We start from the raw sequence: 23,652 nt of genomic DNA on the forward strand, positions 1-23,652 counted from the left end.
TAGTCAGGAAGCCTGAGGTCTACAGTATCACTTATTCTACAGCATAGCCATGATACCAATATTAGCTGTGAAACAATACCCTACATTGTAGTAATCCTACAGAAGACAGAGCAGTACCATGCATGCTTAACTTGCTTCCTAGAAAAATATTAATAAAATACTGTCCACACGTACGGTCCCCGTGCTACCTGGGATCAGTTTATTTCATACTGACTTGTGTTCTGATGCCCCGTACCAGTGATAAGGGTTCATAAGAAAATGTCAAACCCAGAAACCAATATGAAAACAAGATAAGGATTAAAAGCAAACTGAAAATCCTGTTTGGATTAACATGACACTTTTGGTATTTCCTTTGGAACAGTTCTGCCAGGACTAAAATCACAAAAACAAAGAAGGATTTGTATAGATTCACACAGGCCTCTAATGGCAACACTATACTTCTGTACCAAAATTCCCCCAAGATAGATTTACAAGACAGACCATAATGGTTTGTTGTAAGTATGGTAAATGAGTGGCTTAGAGTAAATGCCCTCTCAGAATACCAAAATATTTTGATATAGCAGAACATAATGAACATTTCCCCCTAGTAAAAAATATAATATAAAAGGGTTGAAGTTCCGTGCAGAATGATGGCTAGTTTTCTGAACTCCATATAGTCAAATATACTTTCAAGTACTGTTCAGCTTTCTCAGTTTTGTTTTTAATCTTTGTTCATGTTTTTTCTGTTTTGAGTTTTCTTGGTGACTGAAGATGGGAGGAAAGTTAAGTTATATCCCCTTTCCCTCATTTACAAAGAGGTTCTGTTTTATTCTGTATGGAAAAAGTGGCACACAGAATAAATAGGATTGATCCATATAATCTAGCCCACTTGTGAGGGATCTGGAAGGGAAGTCTGCAGGCTCCAGTTCAAAGAAGGCTGGGTCTTGAGCAGGTAATCTTAGCATACCAGAGAACAAGCTGCTTATTACAGAAAACAACACAGCAAGACAGTGAGATTCAGGATGCAGATCTTGAAGCAGGATGGCATCTCCATGTTCTTAATTAAGACATCTGAAGTTCTGCAAACTAAGTTGTCTATACTGGAGAACAGACTGAGTTGTGTTTCAAATCTCCACTAAATGGAGATCCTCAAGGGCAGAAAGAAGGAAACTCTTGCTACATTGGAGAATAATTTGAATTACTTATAAGTATCATTAACTCCTGCTGTGTGTATCTTCCACCTTTCTGCAGAATCTCTTGCGATCTATTCCTCAGACCTCTGTTTACCACTAGTGGCAGGACAAACGTAATTACTTATGCAGCTATTTTTACTGTGGCAAAAGATGTAAAGATATAACCTCAATCATTTTATCAAAAAAAAATCTGAGATTGGAATCCACAGAAGGGGTTAACTGCTGATACACTTTGAATCACTCTTGTAATGTAGACAAGCCCAAGCTTAGATCAGGCTGCGTTAACTCATATACACCTTGACCTGCTAAAGTGAAAAGGTGTTATGAAGTGCCTACACTGGCAAAAATTTAATTTAGTTGGAGTTAGTTAACAAAGACTGACTTAACCTCAGCCCATTTTTCTAGTGCAGATGCACCATTGGCTTTAAATAGGGTTGCCAACTTTCTAATTGCACAAAACTGAACACCATTGCTCCGCCCCGTGCTCCGCTCCTTCTCTGAGGCCCCGCCCCTGTCCCAAGTCCCCCACTCCATCCTTCCCTGTCACTCACTTTCCCCCACCCTCATACACTCCCCCACCCTCAAACGGGCTGGGACAGAGAGTGGGGTGCAGAAGGGGGTGAGGGCTCCAGTCTGGGGCCAGAAATGAGGGGTTATGGGTGCAGGAAGGGGCTCTGGGCTGGGGGGTGGAGCTGAGAGGTTCGGCGTGTGGGAGGGGGCTCTGGCCTGAGGCAGGGATTTGAGGTTTGGGAGAGGGTATGGGCTTGGGCTAGGGGTGCAGGTTCTGGGGTGGGGTCAGAAATGAAGGGTTCAAGGTGCAGGAGGGGGCTCTGGGCTGGGGCAGGAGGTTGGGGTGTGAGAGGAGGTATGCGGAGTGCTGGCTCTGGGACGGAGTTTGGGTGTGGGAGGGGACTCCAAGCTGGGGCAAGGATATGGGAATGGGTGCCAGAGGGACTGCAGGTTCTGGGAGGGGCTCAGGGCAGGGACGCGGGAGGGGGCTCAGAGCTGGGGCAAGGGGTTGGGGCACGGGAGGGGGTTCTGGGAGTGGGCTTACCTCAGAGGGCTCCCCAGAAGCAACATGTCCCTTGGCTCCTAGGTATAAGGGTGGCCAGGCTGCTCTGTGCAGTGCACGCTGCCTCTGCCTGCAGGCACTGCCCCTGCAGCTCCCACTGGCTGTGGTTCCCAACCAATGGGAACTGTGGAGCCAGTGCATAGGGCAGGGGCAGTGCGCGGAGACCCTTTGACCATTCCTCTGCCAAGGAGCTAGAGGGACATGTCGCTGCTTCTGGGAGCCGCATAGAGTGAGGCAGGGAGCCTACCAGCCTACCAACCAACCGGACTTTTAACGGGCTGGTCAGTGCTGCTGACCAGAGCTGCCAGGATCCCTTTTTGACTGGGCATTCCGATCAAAAACTGGACACGTGGCAACCATAGCTTTAAAGCTCATTGTCTACGTGTATTTAAGAAAAAAGGCAACTATTTTTGAGTAGTTAGCAGCTAACATTAGCATACTTTTATTTGTTGAACTCTGGTGAGCTTCTAGTCTTACAAATAGCTGACAAAAAGGGAATGCTAACGGCCCAGCACCCAGAATGTGAAACCAGACCATACTGGGCAGTCAGAAGACAATGTAATCAAGGATGGGTGGCATGACTGATTTGGAACTGCCCTGTGACAATCTGCAATATTGTTTATTTATTTGGTTTGCGGGGGGATGAATTTATTGGGTTATCTCAACAACAGCATTTGGAAAAAAAAAAGGCAGGAAGGAAAAGAAGGGCACCAAAAAAAGCCACCCCTAGCCATCCCTCAGAAAGCACTTGATAGTTGTTCAGAGACAATATCAGTACCACAGACCCTGAGGACTCTGGCTTAGTCTCCTGCTGAGCCTACAGAAAGGACAAAGCCCAGGAATAGAGAAGAACAAAAGAGCAGCAGAAATAGGGACTATAAAGAGAGATGGTGGTTGATCAGAGGAACCAGACTGAAACATCAGGACCCCCATGGACGTATCTGAAGAAGTTAGCCCTGCCTAGGTTGTGATCAGAGAATAGTAAAGCCTGGAGGTAAGCTAGACATGCTTTTCTCTACTGCTAAAATAATAATACTTTTGTTTTAAGGAAGCTGTCCAATCATTGTATACCACTGGTCACCAGCTCTGGAAGGAAAGAACCACAGCTGCCCAAACTCAGTCAGACCTGTGGTGTAATAATGGTTGATACACAGGGTACCATAGTTCAGGGCTCAGTCCGTGAGTGGCATATCTGCAAAATTCCACCTGGAGACAGAAACAAGGCCTGATACCTGAAGGAACGTGCTCACAGGGACAAGCGGCTTGAGGCTCAAAAGTTTCCCATAGCAGCTGATGATAGTTTGTGTTTGACACGATGCAATTACCCAGGAGAAATTTAACACAGAACTGTTTTGCTGGAGCTCTGAATCCTGTGCTCTGCATCCATGTAGCACAGCATTCTTTACTTATCTTCATGGATTAGATATTACTGCCTTTTTTAAAAAAAAACAACCACCACCACCCTATCAACTGTTGATTCCTGGATTAGCTCTATGCATTCAACCCATTATGAAAAATGGATTTTAAAAGCCCTTCTTCTGGTTGAAGTTGAGGGTTACATCTATTGCAAACCCAATGTGTGTGATCTTAAAGGAATTATTTCATTAATGTTTGTACACTATTTTTTAAAATACTTGTAAGGACATATTATTTCAGTTCTATTACAGTTTTCTAACCACATACCAACCACACAACTTCTATATTGTATAAGCATCTCTAACAGACTGCAAAAATCAAAATTGACTCGGCTCAACTGAAAACAGCCATTAATGAAAAATATGCAAGCTATGTTGAACAGTTTGTAATGATGGTAAAACAGAAGTATACACCACTAAATACAGGCAAAGCAATTGTGGGAAGCCAACCTAACCATAAAACTTACACATGCTCAACGAACAGTTGTTTGGATACCAAGGAAACAAGAATCTCCCTTATGTACATATGACATGATAATACAATCTTTAATTACACGATCGCAAACCATTTATCAAACAATACAATATAATACAAGCAATGTTTGCTACACTTTTAGAGACACATGATCTCGTACACTACAGTAATTTCATTGTCATAAATACCCAAGTATCATCTGACTTTGATCTTGTTTGACTTGAGCTATTCTGTATTTTAATTGTTTTATCATCAACCACACATATATGTTCAATTTATAAGTCCTTCACATTCACAAATATTTTTATATTCAATTTCCTAGGATTTTTAAAAGAAACAAAGGAGTTAGGGGACAAACCAGAAGAAGATTCCTCAGCCTCTAAAGGCAGTTTTGCTAGTGGAGCTTGGGGCTTCCTTTAACCCACTGTAATACAACCCCAACTACCTGCAAGTTGAGGGGACACCCATAACTTTTAGATAATTAAAGATTTGGATAATGGGCACAGAGGTACCAGCCAGCTACTGGGCCAACACCTGAGTTATTATAAATCAGTTAGCTTCCCAGAGATTGCTGGCCAGACAGTTATACTCTTATGGAACTTACAAGCTCAGCAGGACAGAAGCTTCAAGTCCCGCTGAATTTAGAAATGTCAGCAGGACAGAGTGGCATAAGAGCTCTCATCCTTGAGAGACAGAACAAGGATGCTCTTACCAGTGATGTATCAGAGGGGTAGCCGTGTTAGTCTGGATCTGTAAAAGCAGCAGAGAATTCTGTGGCACCTTATAGACTAACAGACGTTTTGGAGCATGAGCTTTCGTGGGTGAATATCCACTTTGTCAGACGCATGTAGACGTCCACTACATGCGTCTGATGCAGTGGGTATTCATCCACGAAAGCTCATGCTCCAAAACGTCTGTTAGTCTATAAGGTGCCACAGGATTCTCTGCTGCTTTTACCAGTGATGGAGAGGCTCTCCCTTCCTCAGCATGTGGTACTTGGGAGTTCTGCTGAATACTGGATTCCATTCAGTGGCTCAGTTAACTAGCCATGTATGCAACTAAACAACTCACCTTAAATGTCAATGGAATTTTCTATTGCCAGTGTCTTCCCAAATTAGAAAGGCACATACTATTCTAATGCCAGAGTCACCAGGCAGACAGCCGAGGCAGGAGCAGATGCAGGCTGGAGCAGGGGCTGGCTAGCATGGAAACAGGCACAGCTAGAACAGGAGAAGTCTGGAGCAAGGGTTAGTTGGAGCTTTAGTAGGCTAGACCATGTCCAGTCATTGAAAATAATGGCAATGGGAGTGTTCCCGGGCAGGTAGTGATGTTGAACAGACTGGAGAGACTGCTTCACTTAGGAGACTGACTACCTGCCTTGTGATCACGTGGATGGGATCCTGCCTCTGGATGGCCTGAACCCTTGTTGAATGGCATGGGGCCTATCACAAGACTTGCAGGTAATTGCCTCTGATACTTATCACACTCTCTGGCTCAGGGATGACTCTCTGGTTTAGGCAGGCTCAGAGGTATTACCTCCAATAACTAATTAAAACACTCTATCTTGAAGTATGACTCAGAGTTATAGGGCTCCCATGACCATTCTGTTTAGGCATACAATGTGCTGAATTCAAGCACCATTCCAAATTCAAAGTAACATGGCAACCCAAGGGAAGGCACAAACCTATACAAATACTCTTTATTCACTGAAATAGCATAGTTGCACAGACACTTATCATAGTCTCAGCTATGCTGTTCTTTCCAGCCCAGTGGTGTTAATTCAGATTATCATGCTTTGCGGCCATTGAGACAGGCTCCTCCACTGCTAACTGACAAAATTAAAACTTTCCCAGTGTCTGATTTGATCTTTTAAAGATCCCTCAGAGTTTCATTGAGATCTGGAAATTCACCAACACTACCCAGAATAGTGCTTGTATTCTGACATAGGACACCCACACTAAAGTTTTCCAACTTAAAGCAGATGCTCCAATAAGGCACCAATCTATCACAGCCCATTGAACTAATCGTATCAGCTCAAGTATGAAAACTATCCATTCTGCCATTCTACAACCCAAAATACAGGAGCCACTTGTGTACACACATTTGAAAATCTGGTGCTGTGTGTGTGTGTGGGGTGGTGGGGATCTGAAAATCATGATACTATTTCCAAAGCTTGTGTAGTATTGTAATATTTCAGGAGCTGTAACATTTAAGGACACAGTCTAATAAATGTACTGGACATCAAAAGCAACTAACTTTAAACATTTACTGCTGTAGGTATTTTATATGATTTTCCCTTGAGGTGCTTTTAAAAAAATAATCCTTGTAGCAACAATGATTTTGCTTCCTCCCACAACAAAACAAATAATATAAAAAGACAAACAAGGCAAACAAACGTTCTGCTTTGCATGCTTCCCACATAACATATTGCATGCATGCGCCCTTAATAGCCTGCTTCCACAATTCAGATTGTTCTAGGACTTACAAGTAGTAATTTTTTTCCTGTTTTAAACTTCTTGCTGCTAGCAAGAGTACAATAATAAATAAAATATGTATGTCACAATAATGCAATAAAACAATAGGAGACAATTTAGAGCCCTACATAAGTTGTATCCATATATAAGTTAAGAATAATGGAGAGAGACAAATTCTTTGATGAAAATAAGCCATGCAGGTTTTACAAAAGAAGAGTAAATTGGAAGAAGACTTCACAGCTTACAAACTACTGCTTTGTTTTGAGTCCGACTAGAATTTACAATAGGTCTTGTCTGTGCACAAATACTCCTTGCCCCAGATTTCTGTTTGAGGAAAAGATGATCTAGTAAATTTTCTGACTGGGAAATGGCACCAAATAAAACATTTGACCCGATCTAAAAAAGTAACACTGTTTAACCACACTATTAAAAAATCTCTGGAATGTAATAAATATAGAAGCTACAGCCTACTAAAAAAAACCTACTGTACACAGCTGTGCACTCTGGCCAGCCATTTATGGGCTTCCAGCTATGCCATCAAAATTCCATAATAAATTATTTTTATAACCCTTAAAATGTTAAAATCTAGAATTCTGATTGGCTCCTTTTACAAGGAAATAATTTGCTAGAACTGTCTAACACAGCAGCAGCCCCATTGAAAATCATCCACCCTGCAGTGTTGTGAAGAAACAATGATGGGTAAGAAGAGAGGGAAGAGATACTTTGCTCCCCAAACACTTCATTTTTAAAAAGTAAATAAATACACGGTTATAATAGCAATAACAACCTTGGCCTGGCGCATTTCCGGAGGAATAGCAGACTGTGATAAACAGCCTGAGGTGAACTCTCTCTGCCGGTCATGAATCCCCAGGAAATGCCCTGTGCCTCAATAGTTATTGCTCAATTGTACAATGCTTCTCTTTGAAAATACAACACCCTCTAGGAACTGAACAAGATGAAAGAGCTTTTCTTCATGATGCCGAGGCGCCTACTAATTTTTGCCGCAACAGAATTGTTGTTGATTAGAAAAAGAATGTTCATAAATCCAGACTCTCTAATCTAAGGCTTTTGGTGCAAGTTCTTTGTACATTTGTTTTTGTCTTTATACTCGTTGGTTCTATTTTTGTTTAGATGGACAGATCATTTCCATCTTGAAAAATTAACAACCTTTCTAATTTATGGACTTTCAGGATTTCTGGTCAAGTCTGCTTTGTCTTCGCTTTTTTTAGTTTTAAAATGCATATCTTGCTGCTGGACAGAACACTGCCTGGAAATACATTTGCTGGAAAAGGAAGTTTTAGTTATTCAGATCTCCTGATCTCAAGGAGAGGAGCAGCACTGTGAGAGCATACTTTAACTTTCTGTACTGAACTGGGGGAAGGGGAATGGGAGAAGAGAGGATGACATTCTAAGTAAATTTACTCCCTGAGACAAATAAAGCATCTATTTATATTGAGACTTCATGTGGCAACTGGCACTATCAGTAGTAATGTGGTTATAAGAACGAACAGTTGGAGGATTATCTGTATCTCTGTCTCCTCTCAGTTTCTCTGAATGCACCCCCTCAATCTCTGGCCTCATGCCTTTACACGTCCTGAGATGGAATTCCACAATTCTCCCTACTCTTAGACCAGGCCTGGTGCCACAGTACCTGTATATCAACTATGCTTATCCAGAAAGAAGGGGAAAAGAATAGCTAAAGATAAGCCATGCCTCAGCAAACACTTGAGGGTTGTTACAGGACAATGGCAGATCCATAGGTGCCAAGGAATCTGCCTTGATCTCCTGCTTAGCCTACCAAAATGGTTTTGACAAGAAGGGCAAAAGTCTGGGAATTTACAAAAACAAAGGGACTCTGGATGGATTAGAAGGGGCACACTTGCTCTCATGCTCTCTCTCAAAAGAGAAAGGGAGGGAGGGGAGGTAGTTGTTTGGGAGGTATTTGGGAAAACCAGACTGACACAGGCACCCACTGGGGTGTTTGAAGATGCTAAGCCTGCCTAGGTCACCGTGTATGGCAGAGCTTTAGGTAAGATACCAAGTAAACAAAGTGGGTTTGGCACCTGCAGTTCTTCCCTTCAGGAGCCTGTGACCAGTGATGGATACAGTGAACAGACAGCCTTCTTAAACCAAACTGTTGTTTATTCTCACAGTAGAGGTGAAGCATAAGAGAAAAAGGATTTTAAAACAACAAATAAATAAATAGTCTATATGCACATCTACCTTACCTACAGCCCTGCCATCACGTAATAGTTAGCTGGGAAGGCCCAGCTTCTTCAGGCACAATAGCAGGAGCCTGAGTCAGTCTGGTTCCCCTAACAAGACAGACACAGAGAGAGACTCTTAATCCAGACAGAATCCCTTTGTTCTTTTCAGTTCCCACGCTTTGCCCTAGCAGGCTCAGCAGGAGGTCAAGGCAGACTCATTGGAGCCTATGGCTCTGCCATTGTCCTGTAACAACCCTCAAGTGTTTGCTGAGGCATGGCATATCTTAAGTTATTCTTTTCTCCTGCCTGCTTGCTTTTCCGTACAGGCTACTATTAAACAAAACTGACATATTCATATGGTAAACATCACAATAACTGAGTCAACATATAGCATTCATAGGTTATTACAGAGCAGCTCTACATCCATCACAGTCATCATCTGAAATGTTCAGATTATGCGCTAAACTACAGTTCCTATTAAAACTTTTTCTAGAACAGTGAACTACAGCAAAACCCATCAGACTTGCCCTCCATTTCAAAGTGGTATATTCATCCAGTTATTTACAGAGCATTTACATCTGTAGCAATTATGAACTATTTGCAAAAATAAAATTGTCTATGAACTCACAATTCATCGTGTATAATAAAAATGACCACTGCTGCTATATAAAATTTGTGGACAGCAAAGCTGCAAGAATAAAGTAAACAAAATCAACAAAATATACTTTGCACAATGCCCAAAAGTGAGCCAAAAACTTGCACTTTGGTGAACCACCAAGAGGTTCAAGTACAAAGGCAGAAGTTCTGGGAGCAAGAACATCACACTTGATAGTAACTGCCACAGTACGGAAGGATCAGTCTCTTAAAACAGGGTTTCAGACCATTTATGGCTATGCTCGCCTTCATGATACAGCAAGTACCTCACTAGTCTCATAATCTGAAAGTCCTATATCTGCATGTCAGAGAAGACTCTGCTGATTATTTAGACTGTTTTCTATTTAGTCTGTGAGTTCCTAAGAGCTCTTACAATCTACAAGGGCTGTTAACACTTGTCTTACTGTATATGCCTATAGAGAACTTAGCACACTGTTGTGTGAATAGAAATAAAAAATATATAGAACCTTTTTCCAAATAAAAAGCCAAGTTTGTTGCAAATAATATTTAAGGTTTACCTTTGTTCTGAAAAAATTTTAAGCCCAAGAACTGATGGAGTTTAAGGAAAAAAAAAACTTTCATAAACTTCAAAAAATGGACTCCCCATTTAAAGCACACTGTTGAATTAAAAGTCAAATTGACGCTAACTATAGTTTTATTACTACTTACTACATTACAGAGACCATAAATGTACTAGCTGCCTTGAAGTATAAAGAAGATATGGTCAGTCTTCGTTCCTGTCCTGAGGAAATTACAAAATAAATTCAGATATGATGTGACAAAGAGAGCAACAGCAGGGCCGGCGCTTCCATTTAGGCGACCTAGGTGGTCGCCTAGGGCACCAGGATTTGGGGGGACGGCATTTTGCCATCCTCGGCGGCAATTCAGCGGAGGGGGGACCTTCCAAGATCCAGGTCTTAGGAGGCAATTCTGCGAAGGGTCCTTCACTCACTCCAGGACCAGCCGCTGAAGTGCCTCGAAGACCAGGAGTGCGGAAGGACCCCCCGCCGCAGAATTGCCGCCGACTGGGAGCGCAGAAGAACCCCCCGCTGCAGAATTGCCACCAACGACCGGGAGTGCCGAAGGACCCCCGCCTAGGGCGCCAAAAACCCTGGCGCGGCTTCTGAGTAACATAACAACAAGGTTAGGGAAAAGATGGATGGGGCAAAGGAACAGAGTTTCACCAATAAGACTGTGTAGTTACTCAACAAAAGCTAGCGCGAAGCGTGGTGAAAACTATCATGGGGAAGTGACAACGAACCAAATCTTTAGGCTGCCTAGCAAGGAAAAAAGTAGGGATCTTAGGAAGAAAAGAGTTCGTGATCATTAATTTGAGACTGTATCATACTGTACACAGAACAAAGATGAATTAAGGTTGGCCATGCTAACTTAATTCTGGTAATTCCTAACCCTGAAGTGCTTGAATGTGCAACCTCAATGACTATATTTTTACATTCTTTTTGGTATGTGAGTTGAATGAGGAGAAGGTAGTGCGCTTGCACAAAGCAAAGAGACATTAGTGAGAGAAACAGACAAATATAGAATGGAGGCCGTCAAGCACATCTTTAACATTTCAAAAAGTCTATGATGGTGAATATTCCCACCAACTAGATGATTCAAAGTTCTCCATACTATGTCAGGGAGACACAGGCTGGTATGATTTCCAGTCCCACACTCTTGTTCACTCATTCTGAGAGGGACAGGAATGCTGTGGAGGAAGCATACTGCCCTGGGAGGGCTGAAATTGGGGTAAGGAGGAGAAAAAACCTTGAATCTCTCTTCTGGGCACGTCTACACTTACCTCCAGAGCGATCGATCCAGCAGGGATCGATTTACAATGTCTAGTGAAGATGCAATAAATCAACCGCCGAGCACTCTCCCATCAACTCTGGTATTCCTCTGGAGCAAGAGGTGCAGGCAGAGTCGATGGGGGAGCATCAGAAGTCGACGTACCGCAGTGAAGACACCGCAGCAAGTAGATCTAAGTACGTCGACTTCAGCTACATTATTCACATAACTGAAGTTCCATAACTTTGATTGATTCCCCCGCCCCGCCCCTCCAGTGTAGACCAGGCCTCAGTAGCAACCCTTCTGGACAATTAAAGAATAGCATCTGTAATCCTGGCTAAAGGACCTGAACTTAATTAAAACATCAGCAATGCAGGGCCTCGTGTGGCTGGGAACGTAAGGCTAAGAAAAATACCTGAGTGGTGGTGATGAATCAACGGGACTCAATAAAGGACACAAGGGAAATCTTAACCCAAGGGGAAAAAATTCAAACCACAATCTTAGTTTCTCCATGTATTAAATGTAAAAAATGTTTAACCTTAGTTTTAACAGCCAAGTTATTAATGCACACAGTTTTAAGACTGTCCAACATTGCAATTTCCACTAAACATCAAATTCACTAGTTAGCATAATTTGTTATCTGTATAATTTTTATTTTGCTATACTGCTCCACTTTGCCAGTTCCCTTTTTTGGTCAAAGACAGATGATAAATGTGGAATTGTGGAGCAAACAGCAAGAAACCACTTCCAGAAACAGCTTGGAAGAGGTTTTTTAAAAAAACAACTAGGCTTAGCATTTTCATTCTTGAATCTTTCTTGGCCTGCATACAACACTTTACACATGAAATTAATTAGAAACCAGGATAGATGGCCTCTCAGAAAGTATGCTGACTTCTGTTGAAATCATGCTGGCAGAAAAACAAAAGATTTGCCCAGAATTAGTAAATGTGGCCTGGCAAGAACTACTTTGTATATTTTACAATTTTGACATGCAAGTCAGTTTCATTTAAAGGTCTCTGTTACACAAAAGCAAAAAATGAAGATTTAGCCTTCTTCAGAAATCCCCCAAATGCAAACCCAGTGCTCTAAGTGATGTAAAAAATTAATGTACAGTGGTACCTACTTTATGTATACATGGCATACCAAACAATTATTAAGTCCAACTCAACTGAAAACTGCTATTCAGACCAAATATTAGCACTATAGCAAGTTTTATTATAGTTTCACTTATACAGGAACTTTCACTTGAGCATCTCAAAATGCTTTATAAACATTCGTTAAATATCAGACCAATTTCTTAAGGACTCACCAATGATTTTGGTCAAAAGCCCGTGTACATAGTTGTGCCATTGCATTACCTCAAGTGCAGACTAGGAAGCAGATTCTGAGTGTGCCTTATGCTTCCCCTGCAAGACCGCACAATCTCCACCTATCTCACTGCTATGGATAGAGAAGGTGGGGCACAGAGAGGTTAAGTCACTTGTCCAAGGTCACACTTTTAGTCAGTGGCAGAATGAGGGAAGACCCAAGAAACTTTGACTAACCACCAAATATACTGTGTCTCAAGTTCTTGCTCTGGAGACCGATGTTTAAATACTAATTAGGGGAAATTTTTTTACTAATTTTACCCTCATTCCAATACATGGTTGTCCATACCACTAACCCATACAAGAATTCTCTCTGAGAGGCCCAAGGCACAGAATAGTGTGATAGCAGGCCTGGTTCCCCAATCCACTGGCAGCACTCCGCCCCCCCCCTTTTTTTTTTTTTTTTGCTCTGCTGGCGACCTCTCACCCCCCCAAGTGTCCCAATATTTTCTTCCTCTCATCTAGTCACCCTAAGTGTAACCGCTCTAAGCCGATGGGAGAGAGCTTTGCTCTCGACTTAATTAATCCACCCCCAATGAGCAACAGCAGCTGTGTCAGCAGGAGAAGCTCTCCTGTCAACATAGCACTATCCACACTGGTGCGTAGATCAGTGTAACTTATGTCACTCGGGGGGCGGGAGGGATTATTCACACCACTGAGTGACATAAGTTCTGCCAACGTAAGTGGTAGTGTAAACATAACCTAAGTATCAGGACTGAGGTAAAATTAGAACAGTGGTGAGAGGAAGATTTTAGTGTGCCACACAATGTTTATTTCCTTCCAGGAAAATAAGGTGCTCACTTTCAAGTACCTGGTGGTACCTTGGCCTATCATCTCTCACCAATGGCATATCATCAGGAGTGTTTCCTGCTTCCCAAAGCGGCACTTTGGGACAGCCTGTATGGGGCGGGAAGGAGCACATCTCAGACAGAGTCGCAGCTTGGGCATTGTTTTGAGACTCTCTATCCTAGATGGCCCAGCAGTATCCATAGCTCCTGCCTCCAAATCATAAGAGAGAAAATATGATCTAAAAATGCTAGTAAAGGGGCAAGCTTGTTTAAACAGTAATTGAGGCTAACGTTGAAAACACATTGATAGGGTCAAAAAGTGTGATACTCCACTTTAAAAGAAAACTCAGTGATAATTTTCTTGAACCAGACATTGGTTCTTAGCAGCAGTCTGGAGTCTGTTGTTTTATACAGGTGTTTATTAACTAAATTGCATGCTGCTGACATTATTATTAAACATGCACATATTGTGGTAGTCCTTAGAATCTTCAACCAGGTCAGGGTTCTATTGTGCTAGGCTTAGTACAAGCACATAGGAACTGACAGTCTCAGTCCGAAAGAGCTTACAGTCACAACAAGTGAATAACATAATGAAAGACAAAAGTGAATAAGACAGTCAAAGGGACCAGGGTTAAGAACACAGAGTAACAAAAATAATAGGACGTGTGCACTTCTTAGCCAAATAGAACTATGCATCAAGTCACATTTAAAACTTGAAGGAAAAATTCTTGACGGGACATCTGCCTGTTGATAGACAAAAGAGTTGTGAAGAGACTTAAAATTCCTGGCCCCACGTTGGAGGGATATCATAGCAACTGATCTGGGAAACACTCAGATTAAATTCCCCAGTGAATAAATTAATAAATAGGAAAAGATAAAAGTTTAATTTAACAGAAGGAAACATGGTACTATTCTATAGCAACGCCTGCTAGAAACTGGAAATGTGCAATGCAGAGCAGTACTCAAAATAAGGACAGTCCAAATTAACCTTACCTCAGCTTGGCAAAGTGCATGAAGACCCTGTAACACTAAAGCAGCAGGTGTGGCTTGATCAGGTTTTGTGCATTCATTCAATATCTGGGAAATTGCAGCCAACATATCAGCTCCATGTTGATATGGCCTAGTGGAAAACAATATTACATGAAGGCAAAATACTTAAAAAAAAATTCAGTTCCACCTCTCAAAGATTTTTGACATGTAGAGAAATACTTCCAAGCACATATTCTTCTACACAGGACCACTTCCTATTTAACACTTAATGACTATTTCTTTAAACAACTTGGATAAATAAATCATCTGACTGGATGATATAAGTACAGCATGTTTAGGCTTTCTAAGTTTTCTTTCTATAGCCTCTAAATCATTTCCACTGTGCTATCACAAATCCCATTTAAATTTTCAACTCTAATAATAGTGTTCACTTGGCAGCTAATGTTACAGTTACATTGAGACTTCTTTTATAACCCAGGTTTCAGACGCTCGTAACTTCCCCCAAAAATTCTTTTGACTGAAATATACTATGATCAAAATAAATCACACATTTTCTACTCTAAGAAGAGTAAGGTTTTTTTCTGTGCATTCATAACTCAGACAGTACTGAATGTCACAAGAGATATCAATCATCCCAGGTGTGTGGTTTTCACAGAAGACTAGTCTCCAGGTACATAAGTGGAAGTGGGAGAAAAGACCACACAACACTTACAAGCAAATGAAAAAACTAGTTTTGCATGAACAAGGGAAAAACTACTTTAAGTTTAAAGACAATACAAAGAGAGAACATAGGACTATGGAATAATGTAACTATATAACACTAATGTTCATGGATTTTAAGGACATAAACTATTAGATCATCTAGTCTGATCTCCAGCATAACACAGGCCACAGAATTTGACCCAGGGTATTTCTACACTGCAGCTGAGAGGTGTGATTCCAACCACAGGTAGACAGATGTGCACTAGCTCAGCTCAAGCTGGCACACTAAAAATAGCACCGTGAATGATGCAACAGTGGCCTGGACTAGCCACCTGAGTCCAACCCCACCAACTCCCTGGGTCTGTGTTCAGTAGACATACCCCCAGTTACCCCGTACAGGGTGCAATAACTTGTTTTTGAAAAAAATATTTTTCAAGAAAGGCATCTGGCTCTTGGATTGAAGACATCAAGAGACAAGAAAACCTACCAATTCACATGGTAGTTTGTTCCAATGGTTAATCTCCCTCCCTGTTAAAAATGTCTGCCTTATTTCTATTTTGAATTTGTCTGGTTTTCGTTTCCAGCCATCGGTTCTTGTTATGCCTTTCTCTGCTACTTGAAATGTGAAGACTGAATTTCACATGGTTTAAAAATCTGACCAGAGAAAGTGGTTCTGCTCTAAAATGTGACTTTATAAAAATGGCATTGTGAAGGTTCTATGTTTGTATCTCAATAACTCTACATCAAATGGTCTCAGTTTACAAGTTAAAAAACTGTCAGCCCTGCCAACAAAACCTGGAACCTAACAGTAAAAATGGGATCCCTCTGGCTTATGATGAAACACTAAGCTAAAGATTCTAAAATCGGAATTTAGTTCATTATTTGATTAACAATGTGTGAGCCAAAACAGAATCCATCTCACCCTCCAGAGCTGTGCTGACTCTTCAGTGCAACCAAGAATCAAAAGTAGTAAAAATTTATTTCAGTCAGTCAAGTAAGCAGCTGTGTCTCTATATTTACATATGGAGAAGGAATGAATAAGAAGGAGCCTTTTTAATACAATCACTCTTCAGTACATAACTCCCATTTACAGCACTGATTATGCAGACATTAAAGTACACGGTGAAATCAGAAGAGATTTTTTCATTAGAAAAAAAATATCAGAAATTAAATACAAAAAATGTATATTCCCATATTGTTAGGATTACAATTTTGCCCACTCAATCCGGAAATGAAGAAGTGATGGCCCTCAGAGTAAGCTTAGCAACTCAGACTGATTTGTGTGTGGATGGAAGGGGGCGGGGAGGGCTGGGGTCAGATATGAGACAGAGCCTGGCCTTCGTATGCAGTATAGACATAACCTCTGATGTCCAAGAGGACAGTTGGGGTGTCATCTAGCTGCATGGCTCATTCATTTCCATATCTAAAACAACATTCAAACAATGGTTCTATATCAGCATATTAACAGTAGACAAAACACACAGTTGAAGCCAGTGGTATGATTCTGGCTCTTCCATTGTGGACTCCAAGTAAATTTTGCACAAATGGGATGTCTCAATTAAACTCTGTCACAGAAAGACCCGAGAAAGCAGAATTCCTTTGTAAATTCTGTTCTGAAGCACTGTGTTTTGTTTATATATGCTTCCTATCAGTCCTTCATATAGTCCTATTCTGTTTGCATTAAAAGGCATGTATACACATTATACTTACTAGCTTCTGAAGTATTGCCTAAGACAACATGTATCTATTACAGCCATCAAAAACCATAGGCCCCACAATTAAGATAACAGGCTCGCCAGAAGTGACTAGCACAGCTTTCCTTTAAACACCCTGCACCCTCTCGAAGTTGGATAATGAACACTCATTCTTACCTCTGCCTGCATATATCTCTGATGGAAGCAGCTTTAGCTATCACCTTTTCCCACAGAGTATCCTTCCCAATGGACAAAGAGGGCATATTGGACATTGCCATGAACCTCTGCAGTTCTGGATAAACCCGATCCTAGAAAAACATTTGATTTTTAAAATATATAATTAAGTTTATAAAAGTTGATGAAATGATTTTATGCAGCTAAAGCCTGTAGCTTCTAAAGAAACATTTACATTGCAAATCACATTGCATTTTGGTTCATCAGTGGAGAAGAATACTGTGATGTGATTTAAGTGGCTTCTTTGCACAGAATCTATATATATTCCCCCATAAACTAAAAAGTAATCTACTAACATGCAACCAAATAGAAATGATTATCACTCATCGCATAATGCATTGAAAGTATCAGAGTAAAGTAGTATAAAGATATCTTTCAGAAAATTATTTCATAATTTCATTCCAAGACTCAATGAAATGCAGAACAGGCTCCATGAAAGACCAAATGTAGATGCTGTTCAATACATCAGAATTAATAAGCGCATCACTGACACAATTTGCTTTCCACAACTAATAATCAGGCACTAGTATAATCAATCATTCAAAATGAACAGGAGTACTTGTGGCACCTTAGAGACTAATAAATTATTTCAGCATGAGCTTTCGTGAGCTACAGCTCACTTCTTTAGATGCATAGAATGGAACACACAGACAGAAGATATTTATACATACAGAGAACATGAAATGGTGGAAGTATGCATACCAACAGGAAGAGACTAATCAACTGAGATGAGCTATCATCAGCAGGAGAAAAAAACTTTTGAAGTGATAATTAAGATGACCCATAGAAGGTGTAAGGAGAACTTAACACAGGGAAATAGATTCAATTAGTGTAATGACTCAACCATTCCCAGTCTTTTTAGGCCTGAATTAATTGTATCTAATTTGCATATTAATTCGAGTTCAGCAGTCTCTCTTTGGAGTCTGTTTTTGAAGTTTTTTTGTTGGAAAATTGCCACCTTCAAGTCTGTCACTGAGCGGTTAGAGAGGCTGAAGTGTCCCCCCCACTGGTTTTTGAATGTTATGATTACTGATATCAGATTTGTGTCCATTTATTCTTTTGCATAGAGACTGTCCGGTTTGGCCAATGTACATGGCAGAGGGGCATTGCTGGCATTCAAAATGATGTATTTTCCCTACCGGGGGAAAGCATGTAAAATGACATCCACTGTAGTTTATCTTGGTGAGACTGAGAGACAAGCGGGATCCAAACACTTGTGAACAAAAGCACCCCTGTTATCCACACTCTATCCACGACTGCAATAATCTTTGTGCAAATATGCCTTGTGAGGTATCATTTGAAAACTAGTAACTTGCTAATCAATAATATCATGATGAAATGTATGTAGCAGCATTATATGTAAAGTTCTGAATTCCCCCATACGATGATGTTACCATATATTCAAACCACACAGCCCTGACTAGACAAAAGTTGTCAAAAAGGTTTTTTCTAAACAAAGGAATGTGTTTACCTCAATTTACACATAAATAGTAAACTGGGTCTTTGAGACAGCAAGAGGGGCAAATGGTAGGAGACAAGGCAAATCTGCATTTCAGCATAGTGGAGAAGAAAGAGCATGGAGCCACTTTCACCACCAGACTCCATGATGCTTTCTTTATTGTTTGAATAAACTTGCTTTGAGGGGTAAGCCTCATAAGAATTCACTTCAAAGAGTGAGTGGACTATCGAAGTGAGGAGCAAAAATACCCCAAGCCATCTTTCCCAATCTCTCCCCCTATTTCTCCCTCTTTCACCTAAGACGACAAAGGAATCAGCCCTTTGCTTTGGGAGCTTCTGACCTGAGAAGTTGGTCAGCAATGTCGCTGAGAAACTGTAGTAAGAATTTTACCTTGAACCAAGTCTAGCTTGTTAAGTTTTAGCTACCAGAAAGCATTTTATCTTTATTTCTCTTGTAACCATTTCTGACTCAATTATACTTGTACTCATTTAAAATGTCTCTCTTTGTAGTTAAATAATCTTTTTTTTTTTTTTTAATATAAACTAATCCAGTGTTGTGTTTACACTGAACTGCTTGGTAACTCCACTTAACATAGCAGAACTGTTGAATATTGACCCTTTATAAGGGCAAAGAAAGTATAATATCTGAGCTGCCCAGGAGGGGGCTGGACAGAGATGAACACATGTTTTTGGGACAATTCGGGACTGGGAGTATGTTGTGGTCACCCTGGAAGTAGTAACCCAGGCTGGTGGAAGCCAGACTGTGGCTGGTGTGTTTCTGACAGGCTGCTGGAGTAGGAGTTGCTGGACCAGAGCTGTAGCTGTACACAGACACTCAGAGTGTGACCTGCATGCTAGTAGGCTGTCTGTGAGCGCCCCAGGTTTGGAGCTACAACAGGAAAACATTGTGTGGCACCCCAGGTTGCAGAGCAGGCAGTCACAACCACTCACTGGTATGGATTGTACCCTGAAATGTGACAACATCCCAACGGGAGAATGGGGTAGGGAGGAGGATTGAACCCCCAAAGAACAAACAATAGAATCAACTGGTTGAATACAATGTTACTCAGTATAAAATGTGTCAGGTACTGTCTTTTAGGAAAGCTTGTAATGTTCTGAACATGATGGTCATTATGAGATATGTATACAAACTGTGGTAATGAATTTATGTAGTTGTGTAGATAAAAAACTATGCTCATAATTTGTGCTGCAACATTCAGCTCCTCCTCACAATAGGCAGGGAGGGGCTGCCTCCCCAACCAGACAAGATTAGTTCCAAGCACCTAGCATTATACAACTCAGCAAAAGGCAAATGACAGACCATTAAAATTAATGGAAAGACATTGAAACCGAAAGAAAACCCCAGCCTTGGAAAAGTATGAAAGGAAGCAATTTCCCCCACTCTGACTAATGAGAGAGAAAACAACAGGCCTTTTTAAAGCAGGCTTTTGTCGGAGGTTTGGCATCCAGAAACTGAAGGCCAGCATCTACATGAGGTGCAGTTCTTTAAGTGCTGGATCCCCTCTATGATAGGGCACATGCTGGAAAACTGTTAAAAGGCAATAGGTAACACTTATTAGAAAGGGGAATTTATCTCATATAGAAGTGTAAATCTTGAAGTTGCATCTTTGTTTATTTTCTATGCAACCTAAATGTGTTTGTTTCCCTTGCTATTTCATCTCTGAATCTGATTTTTTATAAAATTAACCTTTTGTTTATTTTTATCCCAAGCAGATCTCTATTGTGCAAACTGTGTGTAGTGTATGTACCAAAGGGAACAGATAACTGGGAAAGGTTTCACTCCTTTGGGGGGGGACAAACCAGAGGGGGAAGTCCAAGTGTCTGGTAGTTAAGAACTAGGGGTAGATAAATTTGGGGAGACTTGGAACCAGACGGGCTGTTGAGATCACCTTGCAAGAAATAACTAGGCTGGCAGAAGCCAGGGTGAGACCTTTATGTTTATGGGCTGGCTACTGGTGTCAAAGCTCTGAACCACAGCAGCATAGCATTAAGCACCCAAACTTATAAGGCAGACAGTGAAAGAACCCTTTACAGACTGCACGATTTTTTCTAACCTGTTTCTCCCATAAAGATGTCATCAGGCGTAAAGTGATAGGTCTAAGTTTTGGCGTGCTCCCCAGCACCTGTATCACACGTAAAATCTGAGCGATGCAGACCTGAAAGAGATTGTTCACCACATGCATTTGTTATTTTAATATCCATGAACAAGGAGATGCTTCACTTGTGTCAAATATCTCAAAGCCCATGGCAGCATCAAAAAGAAATGAGGAGTCATTTTCTAACAGATTTTGGTACTTAATGATCCTAAAGGACATTTTCATGAGATACATAAATACAGAATAGATAGTTAAAGCACAACATATAATTAATCCTTTAAAACTAGTTGTTATATTCCCGTCATAAATATTAAGTAACAAGTTATGCAGAAGCTCACAAATCACTTACAATTTTAAGCAAGTTACGCATATCCATGTCTACATTCACTCATTCAATGTAACTAGTTACTTACTAATACAATATTTCCTTTATTAAAAATCATTTTTGGCTGAAGTACGATTTCTATTCATACTGACCTTGTGTACACCCAGAGTAGGCAAAGTATATAAAATATCCCGGTACAACAAAGGCTCCAGCGGCCTTCCCAACTTGAACATCAGAACTGGGATTAGATTTGGGACCTAAAGTAAATGGAAAATATGTAATACATACAAACACACCACTGGTATTAAAGAAGCCAATTGCAATGACGTGGTTAACAGCCAATGTAATAACCAACAATAAAGCCAAGAGAACATACACCCCAACACTCTTCCTGCATTAAAATTAGGCGGGTGGAATTAAAAGACTGACTCTTCACAAGATTCATTTTGAGCTTTTTTCAGTTGCCTTCTTGGAACCTACAAGTCCTGTAACCTCGGTTGACTTCATGGGGAAAAAAATCAGTCAAACTATTGGCAATAAATGTTAGGCTGTGTAGCAGGGTGGATCCCTGCTCCGGCCCTGAAGGGGTTAAAAACAGCCCAAGGAAGGGGCCAGGGCTGGAGAAAGCAGCCTTTTAGGCTGGGCTGATTGGGGGAAGTGGCAGCAGCTGGGGCCACGCCCCAAACTGAGCCACAGGCCCTTATAAAAGGGCAGAGAAGCCAGGAGCCAAGGAAGTCTCTCTCTGCGTTCAGAGGGAGAAGGGCCTGGCTGCTGCAAGGGACCAGACAAGGTACCTAGGGTGAAGCAGGGCTGGGGAAGGCAGCGGAGCCGGGGAGCTCCTGCCTGGAAAGCCCCAGGCTGCGGCCTAGGAGTAGGCTAAGAGGTACTGGGGTTGCAGGGTGCAACCCAGGGGTAGGCCAAGGCAGCAGGTCCAAACCCCTTTGCTGATGATGAGTGGCTGATACTGCAGTCTGCCCCAGGGTGTGGGGCTAGACAATGACTGCCAGTAGCCAAGACACTGAAGCAAAGTGAGATAGAGGGTGGGGGGTTACCAGAGAGGGGAAACCCTAAGGAGAAAGGGGTTACTGCCAGGGGGCAGAACCCCACGTAAAAGGAGTCCATGGAGGGACATGGGGCCCGTAGCAGGAAACAAGGCGGATCACCGGCCTGCTGAAGGCGCTCCGAGCTGGATTTTGAGCTAATTCCTGAAGTGACCAGCAGGAGGCGCCGCAGGGGTGAATGCCCGCCCAGTTACACGCTAATAGAAGAAATGGAGTAATATGGACAAAATAATAAAAACAGTAAGAACCACAAGCAACCCTTACACAGCCGTTTTCATCCATAGATCTTAAAAAGACTTACAAAGGTTGATGAATTAATAAGTAGTAGATTAGCCTCATTTTACAGATGGGGAAATTGAATCACTGAGAGGTTAAATTACATGCTCAAGGTCACATGGCAAGAACTAAAGCCATGTTTCAATTCCCAGTCTCATTCTCTAACCATTGGACAACAGTGCTCCTCAGCTATACCACCTCACTTCCAGAAGCAAAGTTTAGTTGAATTATATCGTAACCTTTGTTATACTGCATAGTATAACACTTCAGGTCAGGTCAGTCTTGAAAACCTGCTGAGGCCTTAGAGCAGTGTTTCCCAAACCTGGGACACAGCTTGTGTAGGGAAAGCCTCTGGCAAGCCAGGCCAGTTTGTTTACCTGCCGCGTCCGCAGGTCCAGTTGATCACGGCTCCCACTGGCCGCGGTTCGCTGCTCCAGGCCAATGGGAGCTGCTGGAAGCAGCGGCTAGCACATCCCTCAGCCTGTGCCAGCCGCTGCTTCCAGCAGCTCCCATTGGCCTGGAGCAGCGAACTGCAGCCAGTGGGAGCCACGATCAGCTGGACCTGCGGACATGGCAAGTAAACAAATTTGCTTGGCCCACCAGGGGCTTTCCTTACACACGCAGCGTCCCGAGTTTGGGAAACTCTGCCTTAGAGTATTTAAAATATTCTTCATATTCAGAACATATAAGTATACGGACTACTGAAAACACAGAGGTAAGGGTAGCAATTTATTTAAAAATCAAAATTAGCAAGCATAGGGTTCACCAGTTTATATTTCATTGCTTTCATAACAATTAACACAGATTTTCAGTCTTGTTGGGCACAAGTGAAGATTTAGAGGCTTCTCATTGTTTGCTTACAATAAAATGGCCTCAACATCTTGAGTGCACAGATCAAGTGGAACCCATAGAACAATTCTCGATTTCCTATCTAGATTGCATAACAAATTCATTTTAGTTTGAAACTTTCATTCCAAACTTCCATTGAAAGAAACAGAAGATACATCAGAAAAATCCACACACCATGTCAATGAAGAATGAACTGAAATTTGATTGTCAGTCATTCTACCAGAATTCTGATGACCCTGTATCACAACTCTCAACATGTATGAGTTTAGAACATGATTTACTGCATTTTTAAATGTACGGTAGCATTCTTCTTCTAAGTATTGCCCCACAAAGTGACAATGAAGAAAAAGGAATGTTACTTAACCCTCTGTTCCCCTTTCCTTCAGATATTGGTTTCCATAAAATACTGTCTTGCATTTAACCATAGTTCCTAGCCTTGCATGAAACAATCTGCATCAGGGGATCCTATCGTTCTCCTAGAGCAGTAAGGCATGTTAGGAAATTTAGTATTTTGTAATGTGTGGACTTGATTAT

At 41.5% G+C, this 23,652-nt stretch overlaps 1 protein-coding gene across 11 annotated transcripts in view; it reads right to left on the reverse strand.

The window, feature by feature from the left end:
* FOCAD (focadhesin) overlaps positions 1 to 23,652 on the reverse strand; it is a 211,513-nt gene that overhangs the window by 96,523 nt on the left and 91,338 nt on the right. For 10 of the 11 annotated variants that reach the window (XM_032797563.2, XM_032797567.1, XM_032797566.2 and 7 more), the window contains 4 exons: positions 21,085 to 21,189; positions 20,566 to 20,667; positions 16,976 to 17,106; positions 14,406 to 14,532 (listed from right to left, as the gene is read on the reverse strand). The exons of the other annotated variant lie outside the window; for it this stretch is intronic. In XM_032797563.2, coding sequence (XP_032653454.1) covers positions 14,406 to 14,532; positions 16,976 to 17,106; positions 20,566 to 20,667; positions 21,085 to 21,189 — 465 coding nt within the window. The remainder of the gene's footprint in view (positions 1 to 14,405; positions 14,533 to 16,975; positions 17,107 to 20,565; positions 20,668 to 21,084; positions 21,190 to 23,652) is intronic. 11 annotated transcript variants of the gene reach the window in all.

Source organism: Chelonoidis abingdonii, chromosome 6 (genome assembly GCF_003597395.2).
Source record: "Chelonoidis abingdonii isolate Lonesome George chromosome 6, CheloAbing_2.0, whole genome shotgun sequence".
Classification (NCBI taxonomy): Eukaryota; Metazoa; Chordata; order Testudines; family Testudinidae; genus Chelonoidis; species Chelonoidis abingdonii.